This window comes from Hippocampus bargibanti, linkage group LG15 (genome assembly GCF_051943395.1).
Source record: "Hippocampus bargibanti isolate YZ-2025 linkage group LG15, ASM5194339v1, whole genome shotgun sequence".
NCBI classification, from domain to species: domain Eukaryota; kingdom Metazoa; phylum Chordata; class Actinopteri; order Syngnathiformes; family Syngnathidae; genus Hippocampus; species Hippocampus bargibanti.
Window position 1 is genome coordinate 9,696,572 of NC_142748.1, and position 16,858 is coordinate 9,713,429.

The following is a 16,858-nucleotide window of genomic DNA, read 5'->3' on the forward strand; positions in this document are numbered from 1 at the left end:
AGGGATTGGCTGGGAGGAGAGATGCTGAAAGAGAGAGGGGTGGAGGAGAGAGAGACGGTTCCTCTCTGGCACCGCAGCAGCAGGGAGTCACAACGATACACCGACCGACTTTGACGTGAACAGAATTTCTCCATTGTGAGACGAATAAAGGTTATCTCATATACCCCATGCAACAACGCCCCGCGGGCGGCTTTCACACGGCAAGGTGTAGCCCGGCCGGCAGGTGTCCCAGCTTCCGCCATGGAAGCAGCAAACAGTCGCTAAAGGAGAGGAGGGAGCCATGAAGTTCGGGAAGAGCATCTGCGTGTTGAACGTCGGGGGCACCCGCTACGCTTTCACCCGCGACGTGATCCGGGATTTCCCCCTGAGGCGCGTCAGCCGCCTCCACGCGTGCGCCACCGAGAAGGAGGTCCTGGAGCTGTGCGACGACTACGACCGCGAGCGCAACGAGTTTTTCTTCGACCGCCACGCGCAGGCTTTCGTCTTTATCATGCTCTACGTGCGCTCCGGGAAACTGCGCTTGGTTCCCGGCGTGTGCGAGCTGTCTTTCTACAGCGAAATGCTCTACTGGGGGCTGGAGAGCGCGCACTTGGACTCGTGCTGCCAGAAGCGCCTGGACGAGCGCCTGTCCGACGTCGGCCTGTCCGACGGCGGGCTCTCCCGGCAGGGGGACGCCAAGGAGGGGGAGACCCAGAGCCCCGCGGGAGAACAGGCGGCGGTAATGCAGCTCACCCGGCGGGCCAGGTGGATGGAGAGGGCGCGCAAGGCGTTCGAGGAGCCCAACTCGTCGCTGGGGGCGCAGCTGTTGGCCACCGTGTCCGTCGTCTTTGTCATCGTGTCCATGGTCATGCTTTGCGCCAGTACGCTGCCCGATTGGGACACTGCCAAAAGGAACACCGTGGAGGAGCACAGGTAATTTGGGAGCGCTCCATTTGCATCATGGCATGATAACATATACAGAGCTTTTCCAACCTTCATATATATATATATACCAACAATAACAGAAATGTAAAAAAAGTCACACATTTACCGATGTGTACTAAATATAGATCAGATGGAACCACCCATAATTGGCTGACAACCAGTTGATATTATTATGAATATTAGTTTTCCACTCATTCTTGTGAGGGTTTTCACAACTGCAACAAGCAGGCGCTCTAACGCGCCCATGTCAGCGGACTAAAGTATGCAAAGGGAAGATTGATAGCTCACTGCATGTTGCAATTGCGCTGAACAACATTTTGATGTGAACGTGGTTATGGTCTTACAGTGGCGGGCCATGCATATCACTCCTAGGCCTTCAGTAGTGCTATGTCTGAATCAATCAGCAGATGTGATCTTACTACACGTCCACTAGAGGGTGATGTTTGCCAGGAAATAACTTGTGAAAAAGAGAGAAAAAGTTTGAATTTTTACTATGAACTTTGTGGAATCATGATAACCTCATAAAATTGCAATATTATTTGCTATTTTTGCTAGCTTTGGAGCTGTCCAACCTTATGTTCATCTCTTCTTGAAATGTCTGTCATGAAAATGGCTTTCACAGTATATCTGCAACCAAATCCATTTCTTCTCCTCCTTCAGCCATTGTGGTTTGACAACCACTGCGTTCTTATATAGTGAGGAGTACTGTATATTGTATTTAGAAATAAACCTATGAGAAGAGTGTTTTGTTTTAGGATATGGCGATGACGCATGGCCATGTACTTTGCACTTGCTGTTGGATGGATTTTTCGTGTGACTCCGTAATGTAGTTTGTCCTAATTGGGCTTGCCTGTGTGCTTTCTCTGGGCTTAATTCACTTGTAATTGCCTTTCTAATCAATGGAGCAGTTCAACGGCGGGGACCTTCGCCCTTCTCCCCCCTTACCATACCCACTTTCATCTCAGCGGGACGTCAGCGCAATTCCTCCGTCGATGCCGCGGAGGATAATGCGTCTCCCGTTTCCTGTTGACAGGATCGTGGAGGCCGTCTGCATCGGCTGGTTCACGGCCGAGTGCATCCTCCGCTTCTTGGTGGCGCGGGACAAGTGGGACTTCCTCCGCCGGCCGCTCAACATCATCGACGTGGTGGCCATCACGCCATATTACGTCACCATGGCGATGGCCCGGGCAGGCATGCCCGGCGCTGGGCTGGGCGTAGCGGGCGTTTTCCTGCGTGTGCTGCGCATGATGCGAGTTTTCTGGCTCATGAAGCTGGCCCGCCACTTCTTGGGCCTTCAGACGCTGGGGCTGACGCTGCGCCGCTGCTACCGGGAGATGGTGATGCTGATGGTGTTTGTCTGCGTCGCCATGGCGATTTACAGTGCCCTGGCGCAGCTACTGGAGCACGGCTTGGATTTGGGCGCGCGCAACCAGGACTACGCCAGCATTCCCGCCGCCGCCTGGTGGGTCATCATCTCCATGACGACAGTGGGCTACGGGGACGTCTACCCCATCACCGTCGGGGGGCGGGTCCTCGGGGGGATGTGCGTAGTGAGCGGCATCGTCCTCCTGGCGTTGCCCATCACGTTCATCTATCACAGTTTTGTGCAGTGCTATCATGAACTCCGACTACGCTCGGCCAGGTATGCTCGTAGCATTTCGGTGGAAATATTACAGTGAACATTGTCGGGATGCCTTGCGCAATGGAAATTAACCCCAATGAAAGTTCGCAGGATGCCCGTTTTTTTCACATATAGTGTCTAAAGCGTCACCAGCCACAGGCAGCTGGTACCCAGCGTGGTTTATCAACCTAAATTTCACATGCACCTTGAGCAAGACCTGCCACCACGCCTACACGCTGAAAAACATAAGCGACACATATATCACGGCAATATTGCACGATAAAAATCAAGCCAGCGTCTAGAGTTTCTGAAGAAGGGAAATGTGGGTAAAGTCCTGGTTTTCCAATGGCCTCCATGGGTGCGAGCCTCGAAGCCTACAAATCATTATTTATTAAACACCAGACAAATCTGCTTGTCCCCACGGATGGTTGTTTACACTGCATTGCCATGGTTACGACATGTACAGGCAAGAGTGTGTATGTGTGTGTGTGCTCGCGCCGTGGCCTTCAGCCATTCACGTTGTCGGGGGCTGTGGATAAGGTTGACCTAGATGCATTTAGCATGTATAGAAGCGAAGATGAAGGGCGGACACACGCACACACACATGATCAAATGAAATATATACGGAGACAAAAATGGAAAATTGCTTAATGTAAAGAATGACATCACGTGCACACCGACGAAGGATATGACGTTCCATGAATCACTCTCGCTGCTTAATGAAGAGCCTCTTCTGCTCGTAAAGAAAACAATCTAACACCTCACACCCACACCCCGATCTTCCGTCACCCCGTTGCAATCAATCAAAGATCAGGCTGGAGTTCATCTCATTGTATTTATGTGTCCATTTCTCATCTCTACCCACGTCGATATTCTTTTTGTCTGTGTTGTGCTTTTCAAGTAGCATAAATGTGACTAAAGAGTGTAATCAATAATGTTATGGTTTTGGCCGAGCAGATCATAGTCTTGCAACAAAGACTAGGTTTTTAATTTGTGATGTATTTTGTGGTTTTGGAAGAATAAAAGCAATTGTTGATCATTTTGGTGTGCCGTCAATTTCTTGCAGATTACACCTTCAAGAGCTGGAATTGAAAGTAAGCAAATCAATGCAGCTGTCATTTCACACAGTTTTGTGGATATAACATTCTCATAAACACTATAGAAACAATATTTAATTAGTCACACCGTAAGTCAAAAAAATGTCTTAAAGCTAGCCATAGCCAGGAAAACAAGCCCTTTATTGCAATATCTTTAATATCTTTATTGATATGTGCAGTGAGTATTGTATATGTTATTGTTTTTGCCCTGGTTCCTTTTGCTGGCGACTCTCGGCCCTCCAATGAGAAAAGCGGATTGAAGTCACCTGACCCTGACGTCACTTTCCCTCGACGCCCGAAACAGGAAACTCTTTCCGCCGGTTGTTTCTGTTGTGATCGGCGTGTAAGTGCGTAATTCTCTCACACAGACAAGAATGTACTACAAATTCAGCGGGATCACACAGAAACTTGCGGGGTCTTCTTCGTCGATGGCCTACGCCCCCCAGGTGAGTTTTATAAACGGTTCATGACAAAGATTACGGTCATGTTTGTCGGTGACCTTCATGCAACCGTGCTCGCACGCGTCCTTGGCTGCGTAAAATGCAACATTGTCTTTAATAGACGCCGTGTAACCTCTTAAAACGATGTATTTTAAAATTTCCATATACGATTAGCAGAATTAGCTTCACGTTTTACCCGTTGATGCATGTTGTTATGACTGTGAAGTTGTTGCGTCTTAGCACCTTCATCCTGGCGCCCTCCCAGCACTTTAATTATCACCTTTGAAAGCAGGTCATGTGACGACTTCACTATTTTTAGCACGAAAATGTTGGAGCTTGGCTAGAAACACTCTTCTACCATTTTCCCCAAATTCCATTGTGACGAGATCAGTCTTTTTAGTTTATTGCTATAAATAGAAAATGGATATGGTGCTGGCAGTCCAGTCACTGTATTCTTTTTGGGAAGTAAATGTCCACCACACCAACCAAAACACCACGCGAAATCTGATTATTTTAATCTATGTGTTGCTGCAGTGCACTTCAGTCCAAAAGGCGGTGGTACCTGCACCATTGTCATGAGACCACACAGGCTATAAAAGTGCCTACGGAGACATTGTGGCTTACTGGTTATGTGTTCATTGTGCAGGGTTTGAGGGCAGTCGTACCGGCCGAATCATCAACCATGATCTTTGCCACACCCACCAAAATGGTGTCAGAAGCAGGACCCGTGGTGGAGTACATGGGGGCCAACAAGGTATCCGACTTTCAGAGGATATTCCAGGTAAACAATCATGTTTTCGAAAAGCCACAGATTTCAGAACAATTTCCCCTTCGAGTTGGTCGTGGCGAATCAATCACAAGCGTAACACGGGTGGGGGGAGCAGTCAATAACACATGAGTAATTACAGTATTGATGTTTCACTCTAATCGCGGCAACTTCATTCATTCAAGCTGAGAAACTGTTTGTTTTTCTTTGTATGTATTAGACGGCGGACGGTATCCCTGTTCACCTGAAGCGCGGCGTCCCTGATCGGCTGCTGTACCGCACCACCATGGCCCTGACTATTGGGGGGGCTCTCTACTGCCTGGTGGCACTCTACATGGCCGCTCAGCCCAGAAAAAAGTGACCACCTCACAGTCACCCAACTAGTTCGTTACTTGACACTTTTCCACCATGTTTTCCACCCACCAAAGTGGTGAACTGCACCATTTGGTGAAAACAGGGTGTGTGTTATGTTGCACAAACAAAACACACACACAAACAAAACAACGTAACATTTTCTTTTGTACAAAAGAAGATATTTAATTGAATAAATGTGATTGCAAATAACCGTAGTGGGGGTATATATGTTATCTTGTGCTTTTGTCCCTCTCATTTCGCCAAGTGTAAAGCAAGCATTCGGCCAAGTTGTGTTTGCATTGATCTTCCGACGGGGTCACGCGACATTGCTTTAAAACAACAGATGGTCTCCGCTGAATCAACTTAGTGGTTCAGTCCTCTGTAAATACCGCCCGCTCGGCTCACGCGTAGCAAATAAATGTCGGTTCTTATTTACTTTTGCGTTTGTGCTACCGGTGAATAGCTTCAACATTAGCAATAGAGTTCATATGGAGAAAAACCAGGCACGATAAAGGGCTAGTTGCATCAATGCAGGTTGTGGTCAGGAAGTCTTCTGTGAGCGCACCTGTATATGTAATCTAGTGGAAGATAAATTAATTGTCCCCCCCCCCCCTCACATTAAATCACTAGCATGTGGTTTGGAATCAACTGTAATTACTATGAGGTACCTGTAGATGTCGTTGGATTTATGATCACGGCTTTTATGTAAAAGATAATTTAATTTCAAATTTAAATCTAACCTGTTTGTGCAGACGGAAAGTCGAAAACAAGACACCGCATCAGAGCAGGAAGTGATTGAGAAGGCGCCCATCAAGGTGGCACTTCCCATTTGTTTTTACTATTCACCCAGCCTACATTTCACAGAGATGTCATCTCGCACTCCCCTCATATTCTGTCTCATCCACCCCCCTTGTTTACTTCCAGCATGCACTCCCCATGCTTCATTCACAGTTGGCGTGTCGTGTTACCGACCGCTGGGCATACGTTGTCATGCATTTCTCCCGCCGAGCGACAACAAAGGGAGACAGCCATTGTTACCGCAAAACAAGACTGCTCGAGTGGGCTCTGATGATGCAACGGAGATAATTAAGATGATGGAGTGTGCAACGTTAGGTTTGGAGTTTCTCTTTGAAGAAGAAAATTGGAGTGAAATGGCTGCCTCAAAATAAAATGTCAAACTTCCTGTATTGTTTTTTTTTGGGATGGCATAGCTTGTCAGGATTTTGGTGGGCAAACTTGTGATATAATTGCCCAAATGCAATGTTTTTTTTTTCTTGAGATGTACTCGAGAGGAACAAATTTAATGTTGCTAAGTAAAACTCAGTTTGGGAATGTGTATTTTCAATCCATTCCTGTTTGCAGATTTACATTGGACGGCGACGTATTAAGAGACAAAAAATAAGGTGGGTGCACAAATCAAGGCCTCTCATTCCAGCCAGCCTTGACGCTGGGAAGCGCGACTCTACGGGGTGACAAATCACCTCTGCTCACCCCCAAGAACATAATGAATAAATAACAGTCTCCCGCTTGGAACGAGGCACCGGAGACGCCCGGCCAGAAATCCATCAGCCGTAATGCTAACACCTTCATGATATGATGCCCCCACCCGCCACCCCAGACCTCCAATGTACTTGTACCTAAAAATACACAGGTGGACACAGCCAGACATGGTAAAATGGACTGATTGCTTTTGGCAGGGACATTTTTATTTTCTTGCCTCTCGACGTAGGAGGGTTCAAACATGGGGCAAAACAGACAGATGTGCCCACATTGAAGGAAAAACAAACCCGTGAAAGGCCATCAGTCAAATCTGTCAAAGTAGGCTTTCAAGCCATGGAGAGAGTTTAAAATGATGGCTTAAAAAAACCTTGTTTGGATTTTAAGTCCTGGCTTGAATTTAACGTTGGGGTCGGGGGTTCCCTCTTATTCAATTACAGTGCATTTTAAATGTTCAAAATAGGAGTGATTTTCGACTACAGCAATGCCCTTTTATTGCAAGGTTTGCAAAACCTATGTGATCGTTGAAAATCAGAACAGAAAAGGTAATACAAAATATGCAACGTGAGGCATTTTTTTTGTCCATAAGTACAAAGTAGTAAGTACTTAACATCTGTGTGACTTTGAAATTGCACGTCTGCGAAATTTTTATTCTTGTAAAAATGACAGTACAAAATAAGGTGTGTTATATTACACTGACATTGTCAATGTGGCAGGAATCCCAAATAAATAGAAAAGGGTGAAAGGAATAGGATCCATCATTTACACTTGTAGGTAAGCTGCTTACGATTATAGTGAATCCATGTTGGTGCCACTACCAGGCCCGTTAGGTATCCCAACATGGCGCCCAGGCTGCAGGATATCGGCCAAACCTGAGGGTGGAAAAAAAAGAGCAATGATAAGTTAGCAAAGAAGGGAGGACGTTTTTAGCTAGGTCATTCTGTCATTATATTATGTATGAGTCAATGTGTTTTGTTGCAATATCCTTTTTTGGACATATGACTTAATTTTTTACTCGTTGACTTTCCTTCAGGCCGACGGTTTTTCAGGTAATTTTTGCATTATATGCAACAGTGTGTAATTTGTGAGCTGAAAAGGCAGAGTCACGGAACTTTAATTTGAGAAATGACCTGAAGTAAGATGTCACAATTAGATTTCTCTTTCTATAACTTTATTATTGGTGCACACAAACAGTAGGCAGTGGTATAATTAAAAAGTATTTAGTGACCTGGGGGACCTTTATTTTAATATGTGACTTTATTTTTTTTCAAAATAGCTTTTTTTATTGTGCCCATTTATTGTGGTGTGGATTTGTCATGAGCAGGGGGGATTATGTTATTGCCAATACACAGTCACAGGAAAGGGTAGAGCGAAAAGGTAATAAGTGACTCGGAAAGCTGTCGTTTAAAGAATTAATTTGAGATGTGACTGAATAAAGGGAGATGTGCTCACCTGCCAAGGCCTGTCCCAGTCTAAAGGTATAGGGAAGGCTCCCATCCACGCGCCCAACACCGTCAAGGCAACTGTAATTTGCAGGCAAGTATCCCAAACAGACATTGCTCTGCAATGCAGAGGTAAGACGTGTTTTAAAAGAAAAACATACGTCAATATATGATGTGATCTTGAATCAAATCAACTGTTGCCATTGAAATCAATGAAAACAGCTGAATGATGCCATCTAGCGGCATAATGCTTGAAGCTCACTTGGGTTCTATTTATCTTTCTGGTCATAAATAAAAACGAAAAAAAAGACCAATGCTTTGTAAATTAAAACCGTTAATTTACCCGTGACGACTAAATACTCGGACCCAAGCCGGGACGTTTGGTCCAAGCACACAGAGACACCGAAGCGTGGTGAGCGAGGACAACAAGACGGCGAAAGAGAAGGTCTCCAAAGCCGAGCTATGGAAGATGACAGATGTGTAACGTAAGAGGACATTTTAAAATCAAGCTTTTATCTTCTTTCGGTACTCACTCGATGAGCGGAGCTCCGTAGAGAACCGCCACGACGTGGAAAACAATGCATGATAGAAAGAAGTACAAACAGGAACGAAACAACCTGGACAGCTGGAAAGAGGATCAAACATTATTAAACAATTAGTTTATCATTGGATGTCAGGCAAACAAAAACAGGGGATTGTTTGTCCGGCAGTTCGCGAGTCTGAATTAGGGCAAAACACATCCGCACTCTGTCTCCTTTTATACACACACTCGCCCGTGTGTTGTGCTAACCTTATATCCTAGAGTGTGCTTCCTGGTCGGCGGCGAGATGCCGAGAAGCCAGAAGATGGTGATGCTGACTGCGGCGACGGCTCCAGATACCGAGTAGATCCATAGCAGGTGGGTGGCGTACACCGAGAACCCTGGGACGAGCACCGCGGGGACGACAGTGGCTATAAGCATCGAGGCAGCGATGATCGCATGGGTGCTCGCCATTGCTCGGATCTCATAGTCCCACATGGCGCTTGATGACACAAAAGTATTGTTAAGATCTTAAATTTTTAAACAAAGAGGGCTTATCAAAGGAGGAACGTCGGTCGGTAATTGTGCATCTCTTCCGTAAATATGGAGTTGGAGCATTCTTCAGCCAATCACAGTTCAGAATCCGCCTAGGTTTGACCAATCTGAGGTTAATAGGCGTCACCAATACGCAAAAATTTACATCGATCTCTGTCCATCTTTGATTGGTTTTCCACCTTCTAGCAAATCTGCTTTAATGTAAATTTCATGTTGAAATAATTTTAGAATATAATTCTCAAACGCACGAAATAAAAGTCAATCTACAAGCGACATTATACATCAAATACAAATTGACATATTTGTCAGCCAATTGCATTTCGTAATTCTGCTACATCGACCAATCAAGTGGAATTTGTATTATTACATAGAAACCGGTAGTTTAGGATAAAATATATGATGAATATGATAAAAAAACAACCATTAGATCGACTATGAGTACAACAAGATTTTTAAAATAGAATCATCTGCTTTCATATTTAGAATTAAACGACACAGCTGGCAGCCAGTCACGTTTCAAAATCTCGCGTAATTTGACCGCTTTGGTTAGTGACGTCATCAACACCCGGATGTTTACAAATATAGCATTTTCATACAGCTAGCTCGTAAAAGAGTACGCTTTCTGCGAAACACCACCATAAATAAGAAGGAAATATGGTCTGTGAAAAGTGTAAGTTTGTCTTCTAACGTGAGCGAAATAATAATTTTCCAGAACGACGTACCATTCTTGTAAACTAACATAGCTAACCTGTCTGCTAGCTCAAAATGTTTGCGTGCTAAAACCATAATATAACTTTATGTCACCTCTGACTTGTTTGTTTTCTCAGGTGAGAAGAAGCTTGGCAGAGTCATCACTCCGGACACTTGGAAGGACGGAGCACGGAATACGATAGGTAAAGTGAAAGTGACCGATTCACCAAACGTGTCTGGAGATTTTCAATCATCCAAATTTGGTAATCCGAATGTTTGTTTGTTGGATATTTATTCACACTGGAGACACAATGTTAACAGGACTGATTTTGTGTGGAAAAAGTAAACACTGAACTCCAGTTGCCTCAAATTCAGGCAATGGCCTTATCTTGTAGATAAATTGCTATGTCACCATATTGTGCTTACTACAGCCATTTACAATAATCTTTAGTTGACTGGGGAATGCAAATGCATTTCCGTGGATGACTGTAATGTGTTGTGTAAAGTTTTCTTTCTTCGTTCCAGAGAGCGGCGGTCGCAAACGCAATGAAAATAAACTACTGACTTCAAAGAAAGCCAGGTGAGCTTCAGGTCACCAATGCTTATTTTTTTGCATCAGGGAGCTATGTAATGGTCATGCTCACCTGTCTAGGGACTCACACACAGATTTCTAAGGCCTCCACAACTTTTTTCCAGGTTTGACCCGTACAGCAAGACGGGTTTTGCCACGTGTCGCATCTGCAAGAGCTCCGTCCATCAGTCAGGCTCGCACTACTGCCAAGGATGCGCTTACAAGAAAGGTTGGTATTCTACGTCACAAATCGTCCTGAGTTCATGAAATGTTTCCTTTAAAAATGACTACAGGGAACTGACTAGGAAGTCTGGGGTAAGATCTTTAGTTTCAAAATTGCTCTTTATATTATTTTTCTAACAATAGGTTTTACATTAAGGACATATTTTTTTCGTACAATTGATTCAACCAAACTGAATTCACGTTAACCGCTGCCCCGGACCCTTGGACGACACAGTATAAGGAGAGCATCTGTATCAGGCTTGCCTTACGGCCATAAGAACCTGTGAAGTTATCTTTCTGTTTTTTTGCTTTTTGGTCACATGTTTCAAAACTGAATAGTTTTACTGTGTTTTTATTTTTGTTGTTGTTTTTGTTGAAAAGGACTGACCATATTCAAAATTCTACTCAGGAGCAAGAACAAAGCATAAAGCAAAATTTCCGCATCAGCCTCAAGTCAACTGCGGTAGATATATTTATATAAAGCACTTGTTAAAAAAAAAATGCTCTGTACAAAGTGCTTATTGCACAAAAGACAAAAACATTTCCCTTGATATTTGTTATTTTGGGATTTTACTGTGATTTTCCTGACAAACGACACAACTCACAGAATCAAAGATGAAAGTGATTGAATTTCACATATTGATGATGTCGTTTTATATCTAAAAAAAACTTGTATTGAAGGTACATGGAGGGATGGAAATGAGACCGTGGTGACTGTTTTAGTTGCGGACGAGTACATTTTTACATCAACGAATCATCATAATGATTGTGATTTAACCTTCATTGAAAATAATTTCCTTAATTGTCCCAGTACTGTGATATTTATTTATTTGTTTATTTTTTTTGTAATTTAATTTAAAGCAGATTCTTTACTTATTTTTTTTTCTTCGGGCTCGATAATTCTCAATTGAAAATAGGAGGCCACATGCTGTCAACTGATATTGCGGTCACACGGATAATACCTGCTCATAAATCAAAACTCGGAACAAATCCCTCATTGTCCCAAACGTTACCTCGAAAGACATTTAAAGATACGACGGGCATAGGTTGTTTTATATTCCGTGTTTGCGACTGGCTCACATGCTCCACTCTTTAATCCCCTCAGGAATCTGCGCCATGTGCGGGAAAAAGGTTCTCGACACCACCAACTACAAACAGACGTCGGTGTGATGATCCTCCGCTGCATCCCATAACGTTAGTCAAATGTCGACCACAAGGTCCCGCGAAGCCACACGTTAATTCTTCATTCAAACGTAGAATGCGCAAGTCGTCTAGAAAGAAAATTTCAAGCCCAACTCTTGAATTACATTTGGCTGTCATCGAGCAGTAAAAGCTTGTCGTTTCATTTTGTTGCTTTTTATGATTTTGTCAGTGGGATTTATGATGTGAATTACATTTTGGAGTAAAATATTCAATCTTAAAAAAAATCCCCATCAACCTCAGTTATTGCAAGGAAAACAAACACGCCATTCAATGAGCAAATTTATGTTTAAATAAATACAAATAGCCGATTCATCCTTTCACGCACAGTCAGATGAAACCCCGGTTTGACATTAGGACACAGGATGATGTCCAGTTTTACTTCTGTTCTCATCTGTTAAATTTGACAAATGGCTTAAAATCAGATGTACCCAACGTTTTTTAAAAAAAAGTTTAATATATCATATGAATTCAGTTTTCCTTCATGATGGTGTCCCATTTGGTGTCCCTTTCTCACTTTCGCACAAATGTAATCTTTATTTAAAGCCTTGAGATGCGGCAGCGGGTCATCATTTGGGATCGTCAAACAATGCGTATGTGGAACTGTTGCGGCTTGGAATTTAAGCGGATTTATGTGGGACAGGAGATGTGAGACAATGTCTTTTGGTCAATGGTTGCTACAGCTACGTGTTTGCTTTCAACATTTAGCTCGTAGTCGACATGCACGTTCCACCATCATGTCCCTGATCCACTGGTGGAAAGATGCTTTGATTCTCTCCTCTTTCATCTAGAACTGCTTCATGTAACAGAGAGGGTACAGAAAGTGCTTCAGCATTTGGATTTGCCTTTATTAGTCTCGCAGTGGAGATTCAGAATGAATGACTCTCTGTGTCTTTGTGTTGTCACATCGTCTTTGTGCTTTAATATTATTCATTATTTAGTTTTTTTTTGTTCTGTTGACTTCAAGACGGCGCCGCAAGAGTGGCTGCCTTTCCAGCAGCTCCTGTATTTTGTTTTCCTACTTTCATTCCTTTCATCACTTTGCTGCTGTGAAATGTAAATTTCTCCACTGTGAGACTAATAAAGGCATATCCAATCCAATCCATAAAAAACAGCTGGTGCATTCTGGTCATTTTGTTTTTCATTTTATTCGAGTAAATGATCATCAAAGTACATGCTACATATGATACAAAAAAAAAATCAGATATAGCTGTTATCTTTTTTTAAAATGCTTTATATTACAAAGACGTGGATGAATATGAAAGGAATGATCATTCAGAAGTGAGAAAGTTTCAAAACAAATTGCACGAGCACCAATGAAATTCCCATCAGAGTAGAGAGGAAAAGTCAAAAGGAGAAAAAAAAGCATTTCACAAATGAAAATGATTACATAGACTTTTTTAAATGCGCTTATGTCATTATATACGTAACAGAAATATAAAATATATCAGTGGAGAGATTAAAAAAAGGCACTTGAAATCACAGTGACCTGAAAACCTTTTAAGCTGCGGCATAGAAATTTTTTCAAGCTATGGTTTGTGTTTATTGTACGTTCACGGATCCTCCTTGATGGCCCTTTCAGTTCTGGGTGAGGGACAGGAACTCCTCCCGGGTTTTGGGGTCATCTCTGTAAATCCCCAACATGGTGCTGGTCACCGTGCGGCTGTTCATCTTCTGCACGCCGCGCATCACCATGCACATGTGCCTGCGCGCAACAACAAGCGGCGACCATTTCAAAAAGATGGTGGACAGTACGCGTCTATATGATATATCTGGGTGGGGGGGGGGGGACTTACGCCGCCTCAATCACCACGGCGACGCCTTTTGGTTTCAGGGCGTCGGATAACCCCACGGCAATTTGCTTGGTGAGACGCTCTTGAACTGAGGGGGTGAAAAAAAAGGAGCCAAAAGGTCAAAGGTCACAGTTCATGAAAATACAGCCTGTACATTGCTGGCGGGATGGTATTTGTGACTGTAAAATGTCTGAGAGTTTTGAAAGGCCCTTAGAAATTGAATGTATTATTATTATTTATTATTATTAATATTTGCGTCTCACCTTGAAGCCTTCGACTGTATATCTCCACAATCCTGCAAAGACAACGACGTTTGAGCTCAAAGGGATTCATTGAACTCCCAAAGTCGTCTCTCAGTCAATGAAAAGCTTTCTATAGCCGTCATCTGTACTCCTTTGAAGGTGTCGGACATTTTGCTCCTCATCTGAAAAGCTTCGTCAGCGAATTAAAGTTGTGCTGATAACCCTGGCCTTATATATATAGATCCCTAATGGACAGGGGTGGCCGTGCCAGACCTCTGCTCTGATCGGTCCCTGTTCTAAGGTTGAGTTACCAGCACAAGTTTAGTTAGTTTACAAAGCTCTTCGGATGAGGAGCGAAACGTCAGCTCACCATGGTCGAATAACAGAAACCTCAATATGTGTATTTTAATCACCTGGCCAGCTTGCTCAGCCCCACCACTTTCTCGTTGGGAATATATCCGATGTGAACCTACGCAAACAAAAACGGGGAGAAACAAATCAGCTGACTTTACAAAGCGGAACCCGACAAACACACAAGGGAGCCATTGGCGTTGTCATCTTGAGTCCCAATGAGGGAAACTCACTTTGCCGAAAAAGGGCACCATATGATGCTCGCACAGGGAGAACATATCGATGTCCTTCACGATCACCATCTCGTCGTGGCCCTCGTCGAAAATGGCGTCGTTCAGCACGTCTGGAGACACATCCAGATGAATAGCATGACTCCATTGAAAAAAAACAACTTACAATTCAGTTTATTTGAATCCTAATATCTACAATATAATTGCGTTTAAATTGTATTTGAAAAGAGAAATAAAAGACAAGTACTTAAATTATAAGCGTTAAAAAAAAACCCAGACTCACACATTATAAATAGCACAGCCACCTTATGTCGAGTCAATACAGTTACATCTATAAAATGTGATATTTATACTATATTTTTATACTTTGCACCATGTACAGTTCTTTCCATGAGACTTTTTTTGTGCAGTTGTACATTTCGGTCTCCTGACATTTTCTTTTGTGCATTGACTACTTTGTTTTTATCTTTCAATTTTGCTGCTGTAGATTGCAAATTTCCCTATTGTGGGAGTATTAAAGACTTTCTGATTCTGATTAGTTGATATTGATAATAATAATAATACATTTGGTTTATAAGCGCCTTTCAACAAATAATACATTACGATGTCAAATATTGCACGGTTGATCGTGAGTGTGAAACTGTGGAATATGATGCAAATATTGAAGAGTGCATTAAAAATGTCTTATGATTTTTATTTTCATGTGGATATAATGCCACATGGAACTTATTTTGATATGAGATATGAAATAATGTAATGGTAACTTATGAATTTACAATATAATACAATACATATTGATTTATATAACGCTTTAACAACAGCTGAAGCTGTAACCACATATACAGGAAATAAAGCAGTCACAAAGATAGTTTGAAGAAAGGATGCAAGGCAATTTTTTTTCAATATTTGAGGGATGCTCCCAAGTTCAAATACGTCCTTAACATACCATCCACGGTCTCGTGGTAGCCCTTGGTGAAGAACTGCATGGCTTTGGCGGCGCGCAGGGGCGTGCGCAGCAAGCCTTGGCGGTCGCTGTCTTCGCCGAGCTCCCGCAGGATGCTGGCGTAGGCGGCCTCCAAGGGGGGCAGCCGCCACTGGTCCTCCTCCTCCTTGCGGGAGCCTTCTCGGAGGTCACGGTGGGGCGTCGACCCCACAGCCGCTTTCTTGACGCGTAGCTCAGGGAAAGCGTTGCCGCGGTTGTACTCCGCCGCGGTAATCTCGCTCGCCTTCCCGTTGCAGTGGTTGTTCATGATGATGATGATGCAGCTGCTGATGATGGAGGGTCGTCTGGATTGTTTGGTGGCGCTTCCACGTCGTGCAGGTGGTGGCTTTTAAAGCAGTCAATTCCTTGCACGCATCATTGTCATCATCATGCAAACGGAAACGACATTGGTCACGTATGATCGTCGTCGATCTGCATGGATTGGTCTTGGCTCCATCTTCCCAGCAGCGCGAACGCGCGCAGAGCACATGACTTCACGCAGGAACGTGCGTAGCTTCCCATATGCCCCCCTTCGCCCCTGCCCAACCATGTAGCACTTTTCAAACAGTCAAAATACAACACTGAGGCTTTGGACTGGCCAAAAAGCAAGAAAAATGACATAATCACATTTTCAAGTCGCCATTTTAGGCTGCTTCATGCCATTCTTTTAGCAGGAATTTGACCTTTTTCAATTTCAATGGCATTTTTTAAAATTATGATGGTTCATAATACCATTTGGATTGGATTGGATAAGCTTTAATCTCGCAGTGGAAAAAATTACATTTCACAGCAGGAAAGTTATGGAACGAAGGGGAAAGGAATGGAAGAAGTAGAAAAACAAACTACAGGAGCTGCTGGAAAAGCAGCCATTCTGGCGGCGCCATCTTAAAGTAAAAAAATAATAATAACAAAGTAATATGACAACACAAAGACACAGTGGAATGTGCACGTCTGCTACTAGCTAAATGTTGAAAGCGAACACAAAGCTCTTGCAGCCATTGCGAAAAGATATTGTCTCACATCTCCTGTCCCACATAAATCCGCTTCTATTCCAAGCCGCGACAGGGCCACATTCTCATTGCCGCATTTTCCCATAATCATTAAGATAAGAAAAAGAAGTAGTTGTAGGCGTCCTGACGATAGACAATGTGTTTGAGTGCTCTGACCAGAAAGGCTACATTTAAAACAAATGTAAAAAAATATTTCGACAACTGCATTCCTCAATAGGAGAGCGTCCTCATGTCAATTTTCGCAACAGTCACTCCGGCGAATAGCCATTCAACAGTGTTGTCAATCTGAGTCGAAGTCGTAAAGATCAACAGGGCTTCCCAAAGCACACCATTCAAAATCCTTTTGGGCAC

At 43.4% G+C, this 16,858-nt stretch overlaps 5 protein-coding genes across 5 annotated transcripts; 3 read left to right on the forward strand and 2 right to left on the reverse strand.

Annotated features, from left to right (window-relative positions):
- Window positions 1-99: 99 nt before the first annotated feature.
- Window positions 100-3,535, forward strand: kcng3 (potassium voltage-gated channel, subfamily G, member 3). Its single transcript, XM_089015607.1, has 2 exons — window positions 100-912; window positions 1,958-3,535. The coding sequence occupies exons 1-2, from the start codon at window positions 281-283 to the stop codon at window positions 2,601-2,603; spliced, it is 1,278 nt and encodes a 425-aa protein (XP_088871733.1). The 5' UTR covers window positions 100-280; the 3' UTR covers window positions 2,604-3,535.
- A 399-nt stretch (window positions 3,536-3,934) lies between these two features.
- On the forward strand, window positions 3,935-5,412 carry cox7a2l (cytochrome c oxidase subunit 7A2 like). The gene is made up of 3 exons (XM_089015987.1): window positions 3,935-4,088; window positions 4,729-4,863; window positions 5,069-5,412. The coding sequence occupies exons 1-3, from the start codon at window positions 4,017-4,019 to the stop codon at window positions 5,207-5,209; spliced, it is 348 nt and encodes a 115-aa protein (XP_088872113.1). The 5' UTR covers window positions 3,935-4,016; the 3' UTR covers window positions 5,210-5,412.
- A 1,457-nt stretch (window positions 5,413-6,869) lies between these two features.
- Window positions 6,870-9,271, reverse strand: pigf (phosphatidylinositol glycan anchor biosynthesis, class F). Its single transcript, XM_089015986.1, has 5 exons — window positions 8,932-9,271; window positions 8,675-8,766; window positions 8,485-8,601; window positions 8,152-8,260; window positions 6,870-7,571 (listed from the first exon to the last, which is right to left on the reverse strand). The coding sequence occupies exons 1-5, from the start codon at window positions 9,157-9,159 to the stop codon at window positions 7,458-7,460; spliced, it is 660 nt and encodes a 219-aa protein (XP_088872112.1). The 5' UTR covers window positions 9,160-9,271; the 3' UTR covers window positions 6,870-7,457.
- A 477-nt stretch (window positions 9,272-9,748) lies between these two features.
- cript (CXXC repeat containing interactor of PDZ3 domain) lies at window positions 9,749-12,992 on the forward strand. Its single transcript, XM_089015926.1, has 5 exons — window positions 9,749-9,886; window positions 10,044-10,109; window positions 10,432-10,486; window positions 10,603-10,706; window positions 11,805-12,992. The coding sequence occupies exons 1-5, from the start codon at window positions 9,871-9,873 to the stop codon at window positions 11,867-11,869; spliced, it is 306 nt and encodes a 101-aa protein (XP_088872052.1). The 5' UTR covers window positions 9,749-9,870; the 3' UTR covers window positions 11,870-12,992.
- A 59-nt stretch (window positions 12,993-13,051) lies between these two features.
- On the reverse strand, window positions 13,052-15,898 carry gch2 (GTP cyclohydrolase 2). Its single transcript, XM_089015925.1, has 6 exons — window positions 15,462-15,898; window positions 14,519-14,628; window positions 14,348-14,403; window positions 13,956-13,987; window positions 13,696-13,780; window positions 13,052-13,604 (listed from the first exon to the last, which is right to left on the reverse strand). Exons 1-6 carry the CDS (start codon window positions 15,763-15,765, stop codon window positions 13,478-13,480), a joined length of 714 nt encoding a protein of 237 aa, XP_088872051.1. The 5' UTR covers window positions 15,766-15,898; the 3' UTR covers window positions 13,052-13,477.
- Window positions 15,899-16,858: the final 960 nt, after the last annotated feature.

Coding starts and splice junctions, on each gene's coding strand:
- cript (XM_089015926.1), top strand. Junction 10,487..10,602: donor CTGACTTCAAAGAAAGCCAG/GTGAGCTTCAGG, acceptor ACTTTTTTCCAG/GTTTGACCCGTACAGCAAGA. Junction 10,707..11,804: donor AGGATGCGCTTACAAGAAAG/GTTGGTATTCTA, acceptor TAATCCCCTCAG/GAATCTGCGCCATGTGCGGG.
- gch2 (XM_089015925.1), bottom strand. CDS start 15,765: ATGAACAACCACTGCAACGGGAAGGCGAGCGAGATTACCGCGGCGGAG. Junction 14,629..15,461: donor CTACCACGAGACCGTGGATG/GTATGTTAAGGA, acceptor ATGTGTCTCCAG/ACGTGCTGAACGACGCCATT. Junction 13,988..14,347: donor GGGCTGAGCAAGCTGGCCAG/GTGATTAAAATA, acceptor TTGTCTTTGCAG/GATTGTGGAGATATACAGTC.
- pigf (XM_089015986.1), bottom strand. CDS start 9,159: ATGTGGGACTATGAGATCCGAGCAATGGCGAGCACCCATGCGATCATC. Junction 8,767..8,931: donor AGCACACTCTAGGATATAAG/GTTAGCACAACA, acceptor TCCTCTTTCCAG/CTGTCCAGGTTGTTTCGTTC. Junction 8,602..8,674: donor TACGGAGCTCCGCTCATCGA/GTGAGTACCGAA, acceptor CATCTTCCATAG/CTCGGCTTTGGAGACCTTCT.
- kcng3 (XM_089015607.1), top strand. CDS start 281: ATGAAGTTCGGGAAGAGCATCTGCGTGTTGAACGTCGGGGGCACCCGC. Junction 913..1,957: donor AACACCGTGGAGGAGCACAG/GTAATTTGGGAG, acceptor TCCTGTTGACAG/GATCGTGGAGGCCGTCTGCA.
- cox7a2l (XM_089015987.1), top strand. CDS start 4,017: ATGTACTACAAATTCAGCGGGATCACACAGAAACTTGCGGGGTCTTCT. Junction 4,089..4,728: donor CGATGGCCTACGCCCCCCAG/GTGAGTTTTATA, acceptor TTCATTGTGCAG/GGTTTGAGGGCAGTCGTACC. Junction 4,864..5,068: donor ACTTTCAGAGGATATTCCAG/GTAAACAATCAT, acceptor TGTATGTATTAG/ACGGCGGACGGTATCCCTGT.